Genomic DNA, 19,774 nt, shown 5'->3' with positions numbered 1-19,774 from the left:
GTAGTCATGATATAACTTACCTGGAGTAAAACGTGTCAAATGAAAGAGGGTAAGAGGAAACACAATTTGTAACACGGGCACAATTAAGCACTATTCCTCTTATTAAAACTGCACACACTTGTCTGATGTATACACACACTGTAGTGGAGAGGTGGTGAGATCAGAAAAAAAGAAAAAGCCAGCATAGTAAAAACAAAAAACCACAAACCCTACCATCTGTACAATAATGAAAGAACAAAAAGGAGGGGGACATCCTTTTAATTATCATGATTAATCATGTTTATTACAGAAGGAAAAAGGGACCAACTAAGAACAGCCCTCTGTAATGGTAGTAAATCCAAAAGAGTAGGCAGTCCCTGCAGAGCTCACAATCATACACGAGCCCAGGTAAAGCTCTGGGGAAGGTGACATAAAGCAAAGCAGAGAGTTTATGGTGGAGGTAGACCTTAACATGATTTCCACAATAGCTTTTTGCCTGCTTTCCTAAGTAAATACATTTGTAGGATCATTATCTTTGTGTCCCTGTGTGTGTGTTGGTGACTGTGTCTCTGTGTTTCCCTCTGTAACAACATGGGAAGGGTGTGGGACTGATGAGGGAAAAAGTTTTGAGATGACCTTGGCTGAAATAGGTGAGCAGACTTTGATTCAGTTGTCCGTCATTCATGACATCAGGGTAATCTGAGTAAATAGCAATACTCTGCCCCATAACTTACACACTAGCAAGAGAAAAGAGAGAAACATTTGTGTTGTTGAGCCTTTCCAGCTGCCTTAGATTTCCCACTGGGCACGTGCCTCTGCAGTTGTAATCGCCGAGTACCACTGCGAGCCCTACCTACTTGACAGTAAGAAGCATAGCCTTATCTTTGAAGTTAAACTAAAGATAGAGTCCTTCTTTTTCATGCATAATTAGTATCAGATGACCGAATGCACAGCAGGGGTTCTTGCTCTACTTCATGTTATGTTTCAGTAGCTAAATATAGCTGTATTACCTCAGAAATAATTAAAAGACCCAGACCAAACAACTCCCCCAGATATAGTAGTCATGCCAGTGGTTCTTTAGGGCCTCCTGTTACTTTCCAGTTCGGTTACAGTCAGCACTAGCGTGTGTGGCTACTGCCAGAGCAGCCAGCACTCAGGATTCAGCACAGCCATGCCTGAGCTCTTGGGAAGGAGGAGAAGCCATGACGCAGCTGAGGTATGCTAGAAGTGTAAATTCTTCCTAGTCTCTTTGTGCCATCTCTGCCTTGTGTTTCATGATTCATGGTTAGGAAAATGCCCAAGGCAGAATCAAGGCTATGTAATGTGATTGCTCATGCATAGGATGAGAAGACAAGTGCACGAGAGTTTGCCTTTGTTTGCTTAGATCATCCTTTATCATCACAAATAATTGTACCTTCCAGAGCCGCATGTGAACGCATGAACCCTTGTGGGGTTGAACGTACAGCGAGCAAGGCTGTTCCTGAGTTGGTAGGTAAATGAGACATGCCACAACTTGTTCTTCATTTCAGTGGTAGCTCCTTGTCAGGAAAGAATGCTGATCTAGGCGCAGCGTTTGCTGTCAGTTCTAAAATCCTCTCTCTCTCTCACTTGTTGCTTTTTGTTTTAAAGCAACAGCTTATCCATGTGTGTGTTTACTGGTACTTGCTGCAGTTTCGTGCCACAATTAAATGGGAGTGAAGCAAGACATTTGTACAAAATGCTAGCACTTGATACCAATCACATCTCTTCCCTCACTCAGGGGAGGCCAGAGCCAGCAGTGTGCCAGGTCTCGCAGGGCCCGCAGCCCACATGGGCTGCTTTGCAAGCAGAATACGAGCCTTACTGGAGCCATCTTAATGGTCGCTGAATAGCATACTGCCCATGAAAATGTCTGAGCTTTTCCAGCCCATATTTCTCCCCTAGAGGGATGTATTGCTGACTAGCTTATCTAGGAGTTCCCAGACTATGGGGAAATTTGGTGATGGTCAGTGGTGAGACCACTGGGTTTGGTTCCTCTTTGTTTCCACTGAGAATCCTCTGCATAAAAAAGATTCAGAGTTGTATAAAAGCTGTGGGAGAGCAAAATGAAAAAGTAGGCAAGCTTTCTTCAGAGCTCTAAGGCCGGGGAGAGAAACAGGTGAGATGATCGAACGGTCCTTGCAGGCCTTCAAAGTAACTTAACAAAAGGAGGAGAAAACCATCCGCTGGGCAGAGCTGCTAGGGGTCCAGAAGGGACCAGCCTCCAATGGAAGAAGAGCTTCCACATGTAAAACCTAATAATACATGCAAGCAGAAGTGGCCAAGAATCATCATGCTCAGTTGAGTTGATGATTGCATTTAGGTGGGAAAGAGCATGCTGTTGCATGAGAAGGCGAAAAAAGAGACAGGTGATGGCTCTCAAGCAGTGAAGAGGAGCTGGCAAGAAGGGTTAGATACAAATGAAATGGGGAGCAAAAGCATCTTGCTGAGAAGGGGGAAAGCAGAAAATCAGCAGAATGTTTTGATTTACACTGTCTTCCAGTGGTAGTTCTTGGGTCATTTTGCTGGGATTTCACCTATTCCAAACTAGGTCTCATTACAATAACAGAAGCCAGCTCCAGTACAGATCTCGCTCTTGTCTTTACTAAAGCTGACCTCTTTTCTTTGCTCCTCTTGAACACTGCTTGAAATTTAGGTAAGGTCTACAGAGCTGTACAAGAGCAGAATCTAATTTAAACCCATCATTAGAGAAAAGAGGATGAATGTTTCCATTTTAATTAAATAAAGAAATAAATTTTTGGTGATATAAAAAATGGAATGGAGAAACTTCAGAAATCTCGGAAGAGATTTACGTGTAAATTATTCTAATTGATTAAATGGGAACTTTGTCACTTGTGGAGAAAATATTCTGAAATAATATGTGTAAAATATAAGTGTAAAACAACAGGACAAATGAGTTGTGCGTGTATGTGCTGAAACTGCTTAAATGAATTCTGCAGAAAAGTGCTGGTAGCACAAGCCTAGGGACCTGTTCTGAACATTTCAGTCCTCTCCCTGGAAATAGCAGTTCCTTTATATAGTGTGAATGAGAGATAAAGAAAGACTTTCAAAGCCACTTTACATCTCTGGTAAATGTGGGCCAGTTCCCAACCCTGAATGATAGGTATATGCAGTACAGGAGAATGTGGTTATCGGTTTCCCTACTGCATCACAAGAGAGCTTTTGATCTTTGTGATCAGATTATCTTGATAGTGGCTTTTGAGAAGGCAATAGGAGCAGATGATAGTCCATGAAGACCGATGCATTGACCTTTTTCCACTTACCGTGCCTGTTCCAAGCCTGAACAGAATTTAAACCTGTGAGGGGACAGGCAAAGCTGCTGTCAGGCAGAGCAACTCTTCTTGCTCTCCAGAAATTTTACTCGTGATCTGCCAAGACCAGTGGTTTGTTTGCCCTTACGTTGCATTTTAACCTGGTTTCATCAACAAACACAGCTTATATAATGTGCTCTGCTGTGTCCCTGCCTGTCAGCCCTGCCGCTCACTCCGTATCTTTGTAACCTTTTAGCCAATGTTAACTAAATGGAACAGATCCTGAGTTCTCTGAGTAGAGGAGAGAGGCTCACTGGTAGAAACACTGAACTGTGAAGTCAATCTTTGTGAGACATCGGAGAACCTCCATGCGAAGCCACCAATGAAAAGGAAAATGGTAGGAAAAAAGGCTTCAGTGGCTGCTGCTTGCAGAAATATCTTGTTCTTCTCTCTTCTTCCCTTTTTAAATAAAAATGACTTAGCAAAACCAGTCAATCATATGTCCTCAAATGTTACCATGAAACTATGCAAGTACAACATCTGGAAAGAGAGAATCTTTTCTTCTGCAAATTCATGCAATACGAAATGCATTTGCCTGTTTTGTTACACCACCATGCTTTCCCAAATGAAAAAAATCTGGGCTGGCCCTTCATGTGGAATTAATTGGAGCAGCTCCACAGAATTCAGTTTGCTGATTCATAGCAGCATAGGCTCCGATCCTTTCTTTTTCTGTACATATGTGGTACCTTCTAAATAATAGAACACATTTAGAAATGTGATATTCAAGATTTCAGAGAAGTCTAGTGGCACTGAGACAGTGTGATTGTTTTTAAATGTGGGTTTGGGTTGCAGTGTTATTAAAGCTAGTTAGCTTATGTAATAAGTAATTTGTGATTTAGCTCCCAACATCAGTACATGTTAAATGGATGACAAACATCGTTATCCATCTTCTTACCATATTTTCCATATTTTGTTCCATATTGTATTTTAGTGCTCAGTTGCTGGGATTTAGTGTGGAGGAGACTAAACAGACCGCTGCTTCTGTCATGTTTTAACGTGAAACATCAAATCTAAAGCCTGGCTCCGTTGAACACTACCAAATAATCAGAGGCTTTGATTGTTCACAAGTCTTTCCAATGAAATGTCAAACTTTTCATACTATGAAAATGATCTTTACCGACATAGAGCTTGAAAACAGATAATTATCCAAGAACATGAAACAGAATTAACATGCACTGGAGCATGTCATGAACATTTCCTTCAGCAAATAAAACCGATAATTGCTGTCTGAGTACAAAGCAAGGAGAAAGGTTGGCTCTGTTTCTTAGACAATTTAGATTGGCCACTGTTTACTCACTTAACCCATAAAAACATGCAGCTTATCAGAAGGGTGCCGTTCAAGGGCTGATGGACTGCGACCAGCCTCCTGATTGCAGGCACTTCTCATTTCATGCCTCCCAAGTCTGATCAGACAGAAGGTTCTTGGCTATTACAAGAAGTCCAAAACCTGATGAGTCAGAGCTCCTAGTTAAACAGGACATTTGTAAACCACGTTAAGCCCCAGCAGTAATTAATACATTTTTGAGCCACATTTTGACTTTGGGCACAGCTAAGAGGCTTCGTTCTTAGCCTAGAGGAAAGAAAGGACATAATTTGGTATGTGGACACAATTTTCCTATATAGAAATCAGACAAGCAAGGAAATAATACTCCTAATGGCTAATGGGAGTGGTCCTGGTTGGTGATTTTGATTTTACAAATCAATTTTCTAATATTAGAAACTAGCAGAGTGTAGAGACACAGGATGGTAGTCCGGAAGAGACCACCTGAAATTTCTCATATTGACATCACATGCCACTTTACTCACAAATTAATTCAGCCAGTTCTTGAAAATGCTTGAGAATTTTTGTCCCTATCTTCTTCTTGGGAGGCTCCTCCCAAAACTCCTAACTCTGATAGTTAAAAAGCTTGTCTTCCCTCTTTTTATTTCTATGCTAGTTTTATTCTCAGAGATCTCTTCACATTTAAGGAGAAGGCTAAATACATTCATAGACAATAGTCATATTTTCCCAGTCATCTTTGTGCTAGGAAAAAAAGCAAGCCAGGGTCTTTCAGAGAAGACTCTTCATTTTTTCTGGTCATTTTATTAACCCCTTGCAAAAGTTATCCCACTTAAAGCTCAGGTCTTCCTTTCCAAGTATGGAGAAATAGCGTTGTTAGCAATGTGGAACAGACTTATTTGTGCGAGCCCAGGAGGCAACGCTTGCCAGGTCTGGCATCGTGCCTTTGTATCTCAGTGTGGCACAGACACGGTGTGTTCATCTCCCAGCCACTTACCCTTGCAGAGATTCATGCCTTCTGGTCTAGTGCTTTATTGCGATTGTTGCAAAAAAAAAAAAAAAAAAAAAAAAATGCAGCTCCCACTGTTGATGGCACCATCATCTATCCAATATGTGCACACGTGCCATGCACGTGCATCTAGAGATGTTGCAGCCCCCGTTTTTCTTGCAAGGGGCTGCATTGCAGGAACTAGTGACACTGTCATTCTGAGTACCTTTTGGCACACTCAGCAACCCTCTGCCTCTGAGGCTGTTGTGTCAAATAGCCACTGTCCCAAAAATGAACTATTTTGAAGGGTCAAATAGCTTTTGTAAGCCACCTCTGCATACTCTTCACCAGTCAGTTACAATGTTTACCTTACGTTTTTATTACAACTGTTTACCTTTTTTTTTTTTTTTTTTTTACTTTAACAAGATGTGGAAAGTCTTAATATAACACCGACAGGTTTTTTAGCCATATGCTCTATTTTCAGACTACATGTTGTACTGCAATTTAAAAAGCAGATTTTATTTTTGGAAAAGACTACAGTAAGCTAACTGTCTAAAGGTGAAATTCGTGCCTGTGGCAGGGACTAACCCAAGGTATATGTCTAAGTTAAGCACACTAGACATCAGGGCAGAAAAATCTTCTTTGGTGCATTCCATAATACTGAAAAGGTACAGCCCAACACTAAAGAGATGACATCAAGGAAAGATGCCAGCTTGCTTCCTTGACCCACTGGACTTACTGAATTCAAATCAACTTGTGTTAATTCTCTTTAAACAGCTGTTGTGCTTGGTTAAAACACATTATTAACTGTAATAAGCCTTTTAAAATTTGTGCTCACTTTACATTATTCATAATTAATACTCTTTGGGTGACAGTTTACCCAAACTGTTATTATCAAGCTTTTGCTAATAGCGATAAGATTCTGTGGGTGCACATTCTTGTTGCTTCTTCACAGTGTAATCAGTAAATATGAGAACATATGTAGCTTGTGTAATTCAATTCAATGAATATTAAGCTGATCATGGTGCTAGCACTCTTCTAGAAATATACTCACCTTTAATAAGCAGTTGAAAAACAGAAACCATAAACATCAAAAATAGAAGCATTAATGCTGCAGTATAACAAGGTGAATCCAAAAGCCATCTTAGATTCCTGCTGTGAAATAATTCTATTACATTAGTAATCAACTGAGAGAGAAATAATTGTTTTTAGCTTTTCTAATGTGGAGTATGGATCTGCAGTGGACCATACGGGAAGTCAGAGAGAAACAGCCAGATTAGAGGAAGGACGCCAAGGGGAAATGAAAAGTATTTAAAGATAAATGAAAATGCAGATCCTTAAGTATCTGGTGTGTCATCTGGCAATAAAAATATGAGGAAGAGAGTAATGAGTCAATCTGCATAAACCAGGAGAACAAAAAGTAATCACCGCTAAAGACAGACTTAGGTGAATAGAAAGCCTCTAGGACAGAGGACTGGAAAGTGTATGTGGAGAAGTTAGGGCTATAATATTAGGAGGAAAAGTTACATAATGAAAATAAAGGACTGGTTGCAGGTTCTTATGCTTCCACAGAAACCGTAAGAAGCTAAATCCATTGTAGGAACACAGATGCTGTTTCAGAAAGGAGCAGTTTAGTGATTTAATGGGAAAAAAACAAACCAAACCAAATAAAAACACCAATTGCATCACCCGTTTGGCTTGAAAAGATGGATAAAGTCAGAAAGCAAGTCCTAACCTTCTCAAAAGGCGTACAGCTTGTACTGAAGATGCTCAGAAACACAGTAGGAGAGTTGGTCAAATAAATATTTTGAACAAAAGAATTCTAGATTGAAGCAGAATATGAAAAACAACACGTAAAACACATTAAAAGTAGGTACGTCATTTCCCCCATACGTATCGTGATCCTAAGGAATCCTTAGGTCACTGTGTTTCTACCAGGAATCTTGTGAGCCTGTTCTGCAGGGCTGCGCCTTTCCTCCTGAGGACGTGAGGAACGACCGCGGGGCAATGGGGCTGCTCTTGTAGCTCAGCACTTTCGCCTCTATGCTGGTGGGGCTGGGCAGGGGGCTGCTTCAACATCTGGGTGATAGGTAAAGTACTGGAATTGCACTCATCGTTCAAGTGTATATTTTGCATCACCTTTGCAAGATTTTCTGATTTCTCAACCAGAAATTTGTGATGTTTGTCCGAAAGCTGGCTCACTGGGGAGCTGCAATATACTGAACAAATACAGAAGGAGAGATGCATGCATAGTTACAGGTTAGAATAACCCTGGCACGGTTATTCTAGGCATGGGCCATTTCAACTATGGACATGCTTCCAGGCAACCTGAGAAACTTGGTGGTAAAACAAACCAAAAGAAGCTTTAAAAAAAAAAAATTCAGAAAGGGAAAAGAGAACTTCCAGAATGCTGTGTACAGCTCGAGTGGAGGTGCACTGGGGCAGAGGAGAGGAGGCTGTCAGTCCCCCTTTGTTGGCACAAGTAGCCTGAGGCTTGCGCTTGGCATGTTTCCATGTGCTTGAAGAAAGCCTTCCCCCTTCAGTTTATATATATATATATATGTATTTATACCAGGAGCACTGGCATAGACACGAGGTACAAATGTCAATGTAAGTAAATGCAAGGTGCTTAGGCTAGGGAGAAAAACATAAACCAAAGGAATCTGCTGATATTGGTCCAGTTCCCTAGTTGGAAAAGGTCTAGTTGGGAGAGATGCGAATAAAATTCTAAAACCATTGTCAGTCCTTAACTGTTGCATAAATTATGTATAGCTGTTCGGTTAAATTATTCTCATAATGTACAGGTGACTTGTAAAGCAAGATGTGTTATGCAAAGGTTATTGTAAGTATCTGAATAAATACAGCAGAAGGAAACCTTCTGAGGGTGTCAGTTGCTCCAGAAGGTTAGATGTCTCTTTTCTTTAGCTAAAAAAAAAAGGATTTACAAGTTGAGTGGTACTACCTCCTTGATTTGTACTACTTTCTGAAGAAACTACAAGGGGATAATACATTGGGCATCTTGGATTTCTATGAAATGCAGACAAAGGAAGAACAAACTAAAGAAAATGTCTGCCAAAATTCAAGACAAATAAGTTCATTTTGCTTATTTATGCTGTAATATATGAATGCCAGTTAAATGTGAAAAGAAGCAGCAAAAGCAACTGCCAAATGTTTTTAAAAAGGAGCTAAGAGCATATGTGGAGGAAAATTAACCATAAATGTTATCTCAAAGGAGAGGGCCCGCTTGGAATAAGCATATATATGGCAGTTATGTCTAAAATTTGTTATGTCGCTATTGTTCTGTGAAATGACAGAACATCTGCTCAGTCACAAGGCACCAGTAAAATGCAGCTTTATGCCTAAAGCACTATGTCAGTCCCTAACAAAAAATGTATATAATAGGCTAAAAACAAAAGTGCATTGTCTTTTTTCAGTTGTAGTAATTTCTGACCTAATAGTGGTTTAGAAAGGATTTTTTATTTTTATTTTTGAAAAAAATGAATGGAAGGCTTGAGTCATTTATGACTCTCTTCAAGATTAGGCATTGCACATTATTTGTGCATAAGCTGGCAAAATGCTTTGTCTCTGCAAATCATATTTATGTCACTAAAGCACTTTTTAAAAGGCAACTGCTTGTGAGTACCTTGAGAAAAGATCATGCTTAGCTTACAATTTCTAAATACAGTATATAATCAGCCATTTTTTCATCACTGTGAAAACACCAGCAAGTAAGATGTGTGCTCACCTGACAAGTGGACAAAGTCAGATTTCCCTTCAAAGCTGTCTTTTCAGAGAGGAAAAGCATGCACACTGAAATCCATCATATAGAAAAATAATTAACAAATCCCTCAGGAAACAATTATTGTATGGGGTTTGTCTCTGAATATTCCAAGCACGCAACTTTTAAGTGGCTTTATTCAAAAAGTGTATTTGCTTAGATTTTCATTGTTGTGTTCACTGACCTGAAAAGCCTGAAACTGTGGTGCAAAATATAATTTTAAAACCTATTTTCTGATGAAATTAGTTCATTATCCTACAGCTTGGAGTCATCCCCTCAGATATACAAGCATATATTGCCCCTCAGAAAATAGACTAATCGATGAAATGGATTGAAATTGGCACTTTTATCGAACAGTTTTCATGGAGCTAACCAGTTCCTATTTAATTAATGTGTGGAAGTATTCAACTGGAACATGCCTTCATGAAAAACCATGAGAATAAATTTATATTCTAACACATCTGTGGTCAGAGTGCCAATCAGGGTTAGAGTCATCGTGGAAGGCTCAGGGGTGTGTGTCACATACTCTTTGAAGCCTCTGAAGTCTGAAGAGCTCTTTTATGTGACTGGGAATGCATGTGCTACATCATCAAGTATTAATAGGGGAGAAAGACAGCAACCATTCTCATATGACTTCTTTCTTCTCCGTAAAACTGTGTGTCAGCAGAACTTTTTGGGTTTTAATGTCACTTAAGGTTGGCACCTTTGCTGGAATAAATAAAATGCATGAGGATGGTCATCTGTATCTGACTCAGAGCTGAATAGTAATGTGTGATTTTTACCTTTCAGCTGACTCAGATATAGATGCTAAGCTGTCCCACAGAAAGACTATATAGTATCTCAAAAACCCTTTAGAGGTTTATGAACCTGATCCAAAGCCTGTTGCAGTTGGGAAAATTCCTGATTTCAGTCGGTTTTCAGTTGGGCTGTACAAGTCTTATTGATCTATTTATAGAACCTTTTCATGAGTAAAAACCAAAAAAATTTCTTGCAGATGTGCAAAAACTTGAAGACTTAATTTTTAAGCTGTTAAGATTCCAGTATTTTCCAGAATCTTAAGCAGCAGGTATCTTCTGCTTTGTGAAAGTAAAGGTCCAAGCTCCAGTGCCCAGCCTGAAATCCACTGCAATGGTTTAACCAAAGCGTCAGTTCTCAGCATGGAGACGCTCCCAGGCTGGAACTGTTGTGCAGAGTTGCCAGAGGTGGCTGGATGGCAGTATGCATCAGCAGGCAGAGTGTAAGTCAGCAAAATAAGGCTTGTTTAAGAGTGGTTTATAAGCAGTAATAGAAATGACATTACTGGCTCCAATCTCTGATCTCCATTGATAAATATGGGCAAGGGACTGTGAGGGCCTCTACAGCCATCTGTGGGGAAGCTGAAAGTTTTAGGGGTTGGTGGCAGCAGCTAGGAGAATTGTTCAGGCTTTTTGGCATATCATGGCTGTCTCTGGCTGAAGAGACCTTGAACCTTCATAAGACCTACAGCTTCTCTTGCAGACCTCTCAGTTCCCTAGCCACAAAGCATTAAGGGCATTCCCTGTGCACACCTATCTTCTGGATGTAGCAGAGCATCATAAAAAGTGAAGGTTATGTCTTTCATTATGATCTTCTTCTAAAGCTCCACCTTCAAGGTCCATCCTGATGCAGTCTGTGCTATTTCAGTGCAGTAACAGGCCTTTGAGAAATGTTTCTATGATTCTGTGAAAACAGGAGATGGAGATATGCTGCTGTACACTTTGCTATTGCACTAAGCCAGTGATCTCACTAAAGTCATGAGGTGGTGGCCAAAGGACATGTGTCCCGTCAAAATCTGGAAAAGAGAATGGTGCTGGATCACAAGTCACTATGCAGTGGTGACATAGCCTTCTCAGCAGGGCTGCATTGCGTGGGTGGAGCTCCTCACTAATGTGGCTACACTATTTCGTCTCCTGAATGGGCTTATTTATAGGAAAAACATTATCTCTGCATAATGTTGGGCTCTGGTTCATCATTTCAGGTGAACGGTAGCCACAGATAGAAAATGCTTTCCTGGAAAAGCCATTGGAAAAGGTTGGGAAAGGGTATACAAAGTGAAAGGATTTGGTAGGTTGCACGTGAGTTGACTTTCAGTTGTAATGTTGGACACATATATAAGGGTGCTGTGTAATTTGGTGCCCCTCTGTCCTGGGAGGCCAAGAAGGAGCTGGGTAGACCTTCATTAATATGGGCAGGAGGTGCAGGTCTGGGCTACGGCTAATCTTTTTGTGGGGAAGGCACTAAAACCCCAGAAGTCTGCAAAATGCTGCAGTGCACCATGTTGAAAAGCTGAGCTTGTTTCTTGGTCTTTGTCCAAGAAGGTGGTGCACATTTGGTTCAAGTATTTACTTGTTTTGAGCAGACGTCAGGATTGAGCCATGAGCACTGAATGAAATCAAATTTTTGAAAAGGAGGAGTACCTTCACAGGCAGTAAACGTTTCTGCTTTGACTGGCAAACAATCATGAAAAGCCTTTATTAAATTTTGTGTCTGTTCTGTTCACCACTTAGCCATTTCTTTTCATTCTGAAGCATTATAGCTAAGAATGAATGAGTCTTCTCTAATATGGTCAGGACACAATAAATCTGTGAAAGAACTGAGTTGTTTTGCTCCCTCATAGGCAAATTTTTCCAATTGTTTAACAAAATGTTGTTTTGTATTGCCATGACATCAGTCTTTATGCCTGTGAATAATGAGGCTCAACATTAAGCAACTTGTTTATAAAAAACAGTCATGCAGTAACAATTAGACAGTGTTTAATGCGCTTCCCCACTAGAGTCCATACCCTCTCCTCCCACTTACTGATCTTCCCACTGCAGTGTGAAGTTATTTGTGTCTTCAGAATGAGCAAACAGGTCTTTTTAGTGAAAGGGTGAAAAATTTCCTGCATCCTGCCATATAGAAATTGGCATCTGTTGTTCCGTAGAACAGGATCTCTGCTGCACTGATCCAAGCATTTGTCAGCCCCAGAGCGGAGGACGGCAGCTCACAGTATCTGAAGAAGAAGGAGACTATCACACAAAGCTTCCCACTACAGAGAAATTGCTGCATCCATCATCATCTTTTCAACCCAGTTAATACAGTTGTATTAGCCCTGTGCTCCAGTTCCTCCCCCAGCTCCCAGCCCACCTCCTTTTTAGTGTGAAACGTATTTGAATCTTCAAAGTAGCTACATTTCAAAATATATTTTGCTCAGTACCAAGAATAATCACAGTCCTCTGGGATAAAACAGATCACAAAGCCTGAAATGGATCTGCAGTACTTTGTGGGGGGAAATACTTGGATAGGTCCAGCATCTGACCAGCTCTGAGAAGCATTACAAAGTCTTCCCATTTGGTTAAAATATTTCCACGTAACTAGAATAACAGGCCTTAATCGTAGCTCGTCATGCCATACCAGCAGAGCTAACACGAACAAGGTTTTTGTAACTCCAAAAAGGAGACAAACAAGCTGCTGCTTTTCAAAACAATGTTCATATGCATTGTAGGTTGAGTTTCAGCTATGTGAAAGAAATGATCAGAAATACTGGAACATCTCTTTCCATCACTTAAAAGCAAAACCCACACCCCCCAATGTAATTTTCCAACAAGATTCAGAAAGTAAATTGATAGTCACTCACAAAATGGAGATAGGACGTATGGGGGGAATGGTAACTTGATAGTAACCAGGGCACATTAGCCAGGTTGTGAAAAAATCCACTCTGAGTCAGGGTATTTCCCTGTCACTGGGCTGGAGGGGAAGCTGAGCTGTTGGGACTTCTCTCTGCAGAAGCTGTCCCACCTTCTCTGATACCCTGAAGTGTCCTTTGCGCAAGCAAGCACAAATACAAGCTGTTGAGGGGAGGGTGGCCACTGAGGAACGTGGAGCACCTTGGTTCTGAAATGCTGTACAAAAATGGCATAGCTCAAACAGGAGAGGTGCCATGTAGCTCAGCGAGTAGGTGCTCCTCTCAAGTGTGGGGGACAGGTTCAAGTTTTTCCTAATCTTCCTTCCTTGACGAATGCCTTCTAACAGAATGTATTAATCTAAGGCAGGTACTTAATTTCTTTCCAAGTATTGCTTCTTTTGTTGTTCCTGGATAGGCTAGGTTTAGATTCACTGAAAATGAAATGGTAGTTTTCATTTTTTGGAACTACCAGTGAACTGAAAAATCATTTATTCCCACTGGACTAATAGTAGGCAACTGTTCATGATGACAGAAGGAGAGAGAGTGATCTAAAGCTCCAAAACATGAGTTTGGGGAATAAATACGTTGTTATAGCAAGTGTGAGCTAGTATGATAAGTTTAGATTTATTTTAGAAAAGGCTTTCTTATTCTATACTCGGTCCAAGACATATATTTCAAATGAAATTTAATGAAGAACTTGTAGTTGGTACCTGCATCTTACATGACACCATCTTAAAAATCATATCCAGAGGCCAAGGATTCCAAGTGACCAAGCCCATAATGAAAAGTAGCAAATACCCTCAACTCTTCAAAGGTTGTCAAGTATGTTGTGGTCTTCAGTTGTAAATAACCCAAAGTAAGCACTCAGTTGGCAGAGTGTACCATCATTAACCAGTGATTTGCAAACTGTGGTTTGCAAGAGGAAAAGCTGCAGGACTGGAACTCTCTGTGATGATATTGGTAGATGTGGTGTTTTCAATTAAAAGTTTGGTGATAAGTGTCCCTGGTCATCTGTGGTGGAGAAAATTTGATGGTATAGTCTGTTATTCCACAATATTTGGATGTCACTGGCAGAATCAACCTCCAACTTGAGGACCTGATCTTTAAAGTGAATGAGAAAGTGCTTGTTGTTTTATACATCCAGTTTGATCACCAGAGGTAGGAACTGTGTAAATATTCTGACCGTTGTTGGGTTTTTGCTTCTTCCATTTTAGCTGGATGCTGAGAAGGCAAAATTAAAACTGGAAGGATGGGCTTCCCGAGATGCTGGCAGTGGGGGTGGAAGAAGTGAAGAGATGGAGTCAAGCGGGGATTGTGATGATGAGGATGGCTGTCAAGGATCCGGTGACAGGATTCACACAGCAGGTAAATACAGTTTCTATAGGCACATACAGAGAAATTAGAAATTCATAAGTGTCACAATTAGGTGGACAGAGCTAAGACTTGCACTGCTTGAATTACTGTCAAAATCCTACTAAATTCAAAGGATTTGAATCTTAATCTGTGAAGAGCTGCAGTAAAAATAGAATGATCCAGACAGTAACCCAATATAATTTAACACTTGGCGTGCAGATAAAAGACTTAAATTTAGAGTGAATAATATCTGCACTGAAATCTAGATCATAGAAATACTGGAAGAGCCTTCCTAGATAATGTAGGCTCTTCAAATAAATAGAAAATTAATGTCCTTATAGACTGTGCTAAGTGTTAACATAAATATTTATTTGTTGCATAATGATACTGAATGATGATCCAAACAGAGTTGGCTGAAAGTATATATTCTTGAAAAAACACATGAAGTATTGTGTTTTTTTCTAGTGGTGAGCTGCTGGTTAAATAAAATTTCTTGACAGTCTCAGATAGGCATTATTTATTCAAGAAATTACTTGGATAATAGGTCATCAAATGTTGAATCGGCATCAGAATCTAACTTAACTTCCATCAAAATACTGACAATTTAATATGTAGTTAAGTCCTTATTATAGTAAGTCAATAAGAAGAAAGATGTTTCTAAATACTTGATATTATTGGTTTATCTTATCTGGAAGTTCTGATTCATTTCAGCTCATCAAAATGTAACTACTTTAAATACCATAGTGTGTATAAATATAATTTGGTTTGGATGTGCAAGTATATGAAATACAGGTATAATAGTGCTGACAAATAATGCTCATTAAGATGGCTGGAACTCAGGTAAGTTTTAAACTGCTGCTTTGTTCTGCTGAGATAAACAAGTGCCTCTTCCTCGTCCCTTTACGGCTAAATGGAGAGTGGGAAAAGGGATCCCATAGTCAAGTAAGACTTGCAAGCAAGCTGTGATTAGTCTGTAGCCAAGACTTCCGTTGTTCCTATTAAGAATATTTCTTCAGGAAAACCGAGCTTTAACATGTACTTTGAAATTTGTGCAAAATGTTAGATTTAGTCTGCAGTCCCGGGTTATAAATACCTGAAGTTTAATTTGTGTGGACAAGCTGTATGATCAAGATATATGAGGTATTATCACAAAGGGATAGTATTTTTTTAAAAGTATTAAGTAATTGCAACTAATAGATCAAGTAGAGATTTTCACCATGATTTTCACCATTGATTTTCACCAATGTTTTTGAAAAGAACAGCTTTGATACAATGTTATTTTAAAACTATTTCCTTAACTTTTTTTTATTGTATTATATACATAGGCAATGAAAAGACTGCTAGATGTTTTGGGCCCTGGGGATTTTTGAGGGTAAATACTTTCATATGCTTTCCTCTCTGTGTGGAATAATACAAACAAAAGCCAGGTGCTAACTACACTTCAGTGAACAATTAAACTATTAATACCCTGTTGGAGGAGGATGTGTATGCATGCTCACACAGACAATGGCAGATTTCAGGTGTTCAAAAATAAAATCTTGAATACTTTCAAGACTTGACTTACAGCTGCCTTTAAGAATGGAAAACTACTCGATGTCTCTTTTTTTTCCTCTGTATTTGCAATCTGTTTAATTAAAACATCTTATGCTGTGATATCATCCTGGATTTAAGAGAGTTATATTTGTGTAACTATATGTTTCAGAATTTAGTAGGGTTTAAATCCAATTAAAAAGGTAATTACAATTAATTTTAGAAAATGGTATTAATTCAAAACAGTAAGAATAAGTATTTCATTGTGTGACGATAGTAATGCTGTTCGTAATTAGCTTTAAAATATTGTACACTATACAAGCCACTAGCAGTAAATCTGTTTTGCATATCTGGATACAATTAAGAGATAAAATGCAATAATCTCATTATAGAGCTTCTCTGCTTTAATAGAATGTTAAAGAAATAAACAAACATCAGATTAGTTGAATTTCCTCTTGCTGCATATCTGTAAGATGGTGTTTCTAATTGTACAGCCTGTGACGTTCCTGTATTTCCTAAACTTAAAACCTGTCAAGTACCTCTAACCATTGTTTTGTAGAAGTGGAACATGACAACATTGAATATTCCTTGTTTGCTTGAAGTACACGGTGAATCGAGAGGTGAATTAAGGCTAAAGCTAAATCCCAAATAAACCCCTGATTTGAAGCGTAGTAAAGTCAGTGGGAACATTCTTACTGACGACACCAGGTTTGGATGAGACATGAATGATAGCTATAAAATGCCACCGATCTCATCAGTGCGTGTTGTATGGAGTCATACAGTAGAACAAAAGGAAGAAAAAAGGAATAAAAGCCTGTCAAAACAGGCTTTTTGGCAGAGCAGTCATGCTTTTAACAACAGGTCCATGGAAGAGGGAAAAGAGAGGAAAGGATTTCAATATCAACCTCTAAAATGCTGAATTTAGAATGTAGTAAAATAGTACTACATCTGCCATTTATTTGAAACCTACATGAAAATTATATTTACAATTTATGTGTTGAGAGCATTGCAAAAGACTCAAATTGCTTTTAAATAGTTTCTGAAAACCTACTGAAAGCTCATTCCTTTCCACCTCCCAGAAAAAATATTACCTTTTCATTAACAATAAATTGCCAGGAGTTTGATCGATATCTAGGTTACCATCTACAAAACATTTCTGTTCATAACTGCTGAAAGATCTCCTGGACGGGGTACATTGCCATCTCCCCAGTCTGCTTTTCCAACTTGCTAACAGAGGGCCTGGCTCCCAGGTTTTACATTTCAGCGTATACCAGGTAGGTAAACACAGAAGTGATTCTGTGCTTGTGGATTCCAGCCGGGTCCATTGTACACACACCGCCTTTCCCCCCTTTTTTTTGGTTGGGGATTGCTGTCTGCGTATTTCAGCTCATCTTGCAATGGATAGTAAAGTCCGGTCCTTTTACTTGTCACCTTCTAGTCTTTGAGAATCATTTGTGCATATCAGTTAATTATTTTATTTTATGTCTTCAATTAAGATATGTGGCTATTATTTAGTGCTGCTTTTTTGTTTACTTTTGTTACAAATAAGTCTTTGCTCACCAAATTCGTTATCTACAAAGATCACCACTTACTCCTTTAATCATAACAGGCTTACTTATCTATTCTGTATCATGTGTGTTTATCCAAATGATTTCATACAAACAAGATAAATAAATTCTGAGGAAACCAGTGTTCTCTTACGAAATTATGTATGGTAGAAGATACTTTAAATGTCATATTCTCACAGGCCTTACCAATTACCACAAGTATCTCTTCTTGGGGAAAGCTGTGGAAACAGCGCTGTTTCTCAAGCAGACCCATGTGTTATTTGTTGGCAAGTACCAACTTTTTAATGACAACATGTGTTAATCATCTTTGAACAAAGCTTTGTTAGGAGAGATTTAAGAAGAGGAAAGCAAGCCATATCAGTCTTGAGCGTGGATTGTACCGCTTCAGTCCTGCAGGTTTCTAGGCAGAAGGGCAAAGCAGCATCGCGGTCTGAACCTTCCTTAGCACTGCGTGCTCATATAAGCATAGTCTTACATGAACTTTGGTCACAAAGTGAGTCCACTGATGGAAGTGCTTCTTCTTAAACCCTTACTGGGCCACGAAGGGTCATGGTGGTGTGGAGAAGAACAGGGATTGCTCAGTGCCCTGCAGCATCGAGGCACAGCAATATTTACTAGGAGAGGGATTAGCACCCTGCCATTCATGAAAAGACACAACAGCAACAAATTCACATTGTGTCCTGCCTCTCCGCTGTTCAGAGGAAAGGAAAAATGTTTGTCTGTTCAGTGAAAAGTGGGAAGGAAGTTAGTGCGGGGGATTTCCTGTTCCCAGCTGTGCTGCACAGCTGTATGTTGTGATGAGGCCCCACCCAAGCAGTGACAACCAACATTAGATCTCTATTCAGGGAAATCATCAGGTGATTAGCCATTAAACAAAGTTTAGAGGAGATGTTTAGACCACAGGCAAGGATCTGGGTTTAGTGCAGGGCCAAAGTCACCTATAGGGAGCTCTAAGCTTTGTGCGAGTTGTGGAGCAGTATGTTGAAGAAAGCTTGTGCTGACACCACCTCTTGTCTTGGGTCCATGTGCACACCCATCTGCGGATGGGAAGGACACGGGTATGCCTGGGCTTGCTCCCTAGCATGTATCACTGTACTTGCTATGAAGCTGTATGTTTCGCTTAGTCCGTGTAAGACAGAAGTTAATCCAAGCTTCTTTGTAGAGGAGCCTGATACAATATTGTGCAAAGTCATAGGGAATGTAGCTAGTGCTGGGCGACAGCTGTCCCATTGCTGGCAAGGCGGACAAACAGCACGGGGTAAGGAAAATGTACATTTTAGCCAGTCCTTGGGTCCATTCTCCGCTGAGCAGAATAGACAAAGCCAAAATGTCTGGTGTACATGACCTGCAGTCTTTGCACCAGATTCACCCCTCTGTGGGTATAATCTATACATGGGTCAAAAACCTCATCCTTCAGATGGGGCATATATTAACCCTATTCCTTCTGACGTGCCTTGAAACTTTAGAGTGTCAGGAAACAGAGACATGGATTTTACCTTTTCCCTAGCTGGCTGCCTGCTCCACAGAGAGATGGGCTTCTGCTTTGTCCCTGTCCCAACAGCAGTAGGTTTCCATGGAATAACAAGAAGCACTGACCCTTAGGCACAGCAGATTTTAAACAATACTTTAAAATCATTTCTGTTGGTGCAGGCATTCAATAAACAAACCCATCCTGTGACATCCCAGCCAGACTTTGAACATGACTATGTGTCAAATGTGCTTTATTACTGTGATTTTTGCCAAATGCTTATCTAATCCTAGTAACAGTTTTCTTCTGTGCCTCTTTCCAATTCTTTAATAAAGCTCCCTCCCTTTAATAAGAGTTTTCTGATTTCAGACATCTCAGTCGAATATCCTGCTTATTGTCACACTTCAGTGCCCGAGTGGGACCATACTTTTTTAGCACACTCAGATGACATGATTCCAAACTTTGGCTTTCTTCTTGGCTGTTTAGACATTCCACAGCTTCAGTGCACCTTTCTGGTCTAGAAAGAGAATCAGAAAAATTATCCTGGTTTAGATTTCTTCTTCAGGGCATATGAGAAGGATATTTTTTTGCCTCAGAATGCCTTCGTAAGTGCAGACAAGTAAATTTTCTTTTTTTCTTAATGTCTGCTGTCTGATCTGTTTCTGCTCTCAACAGCTATGGAAAGTTAATGTATTTTTCTCACTGCTCATGAATGTTTTCATTATCAGTTTTTTCTTTTTGAATATCAAGATTCTTTTATCCTTTATTATGTTATCGTTCTCCTGGCTTGTCTGTCTTC

General features: G+C 39.8%; 1 protein-coding gene across 4 annotated transcripts in view; it reads left to right on the top strand.

Annotated features, from left to right (window-relative positions):
- LOC104640687 (glypican-5) overlaps nucleotides 1–19,774 on the top strand; it is a 394,501-nt gene that overhangs the window by 279,254 nt on the left and 95,473 nt on the right. For all 4 annotated transcript variants that reach the window (XM_075760926.1, XM_075760928.1, XM_075760925.1 and 1 more), the window contains one exon: nucleotides 14,271–14,421. In XM_075760926.1, the coding sequence (XP_075617041.1) occupies nucleotides 14,271–14,421 (151 nt within the window). The remainder of the gene's footprint in view (nucleotides 1–14,270; nucleotides 14,422–19,774) is intronic.

The sequence above is a fragment of the Balearica regulorum genome, chromosome 9, assembly GCF_011004875.1.
Source record: "Balearica regulorum gibbericeps isolate bBalReg1 chromosome 9, bBalReg1.pri, whole genome shotgun sequence".
NCBI lineage: Eukaryota > Metazoa > Chordata > Aves > Gruiformes > Gruidae > Balearica > Balearica regulorum.
The sequence above is the reverse complement of the archived record's forward strand: the minus strand, read 5'-3'. Positions and strand labels throughout refer to the sequence as shown.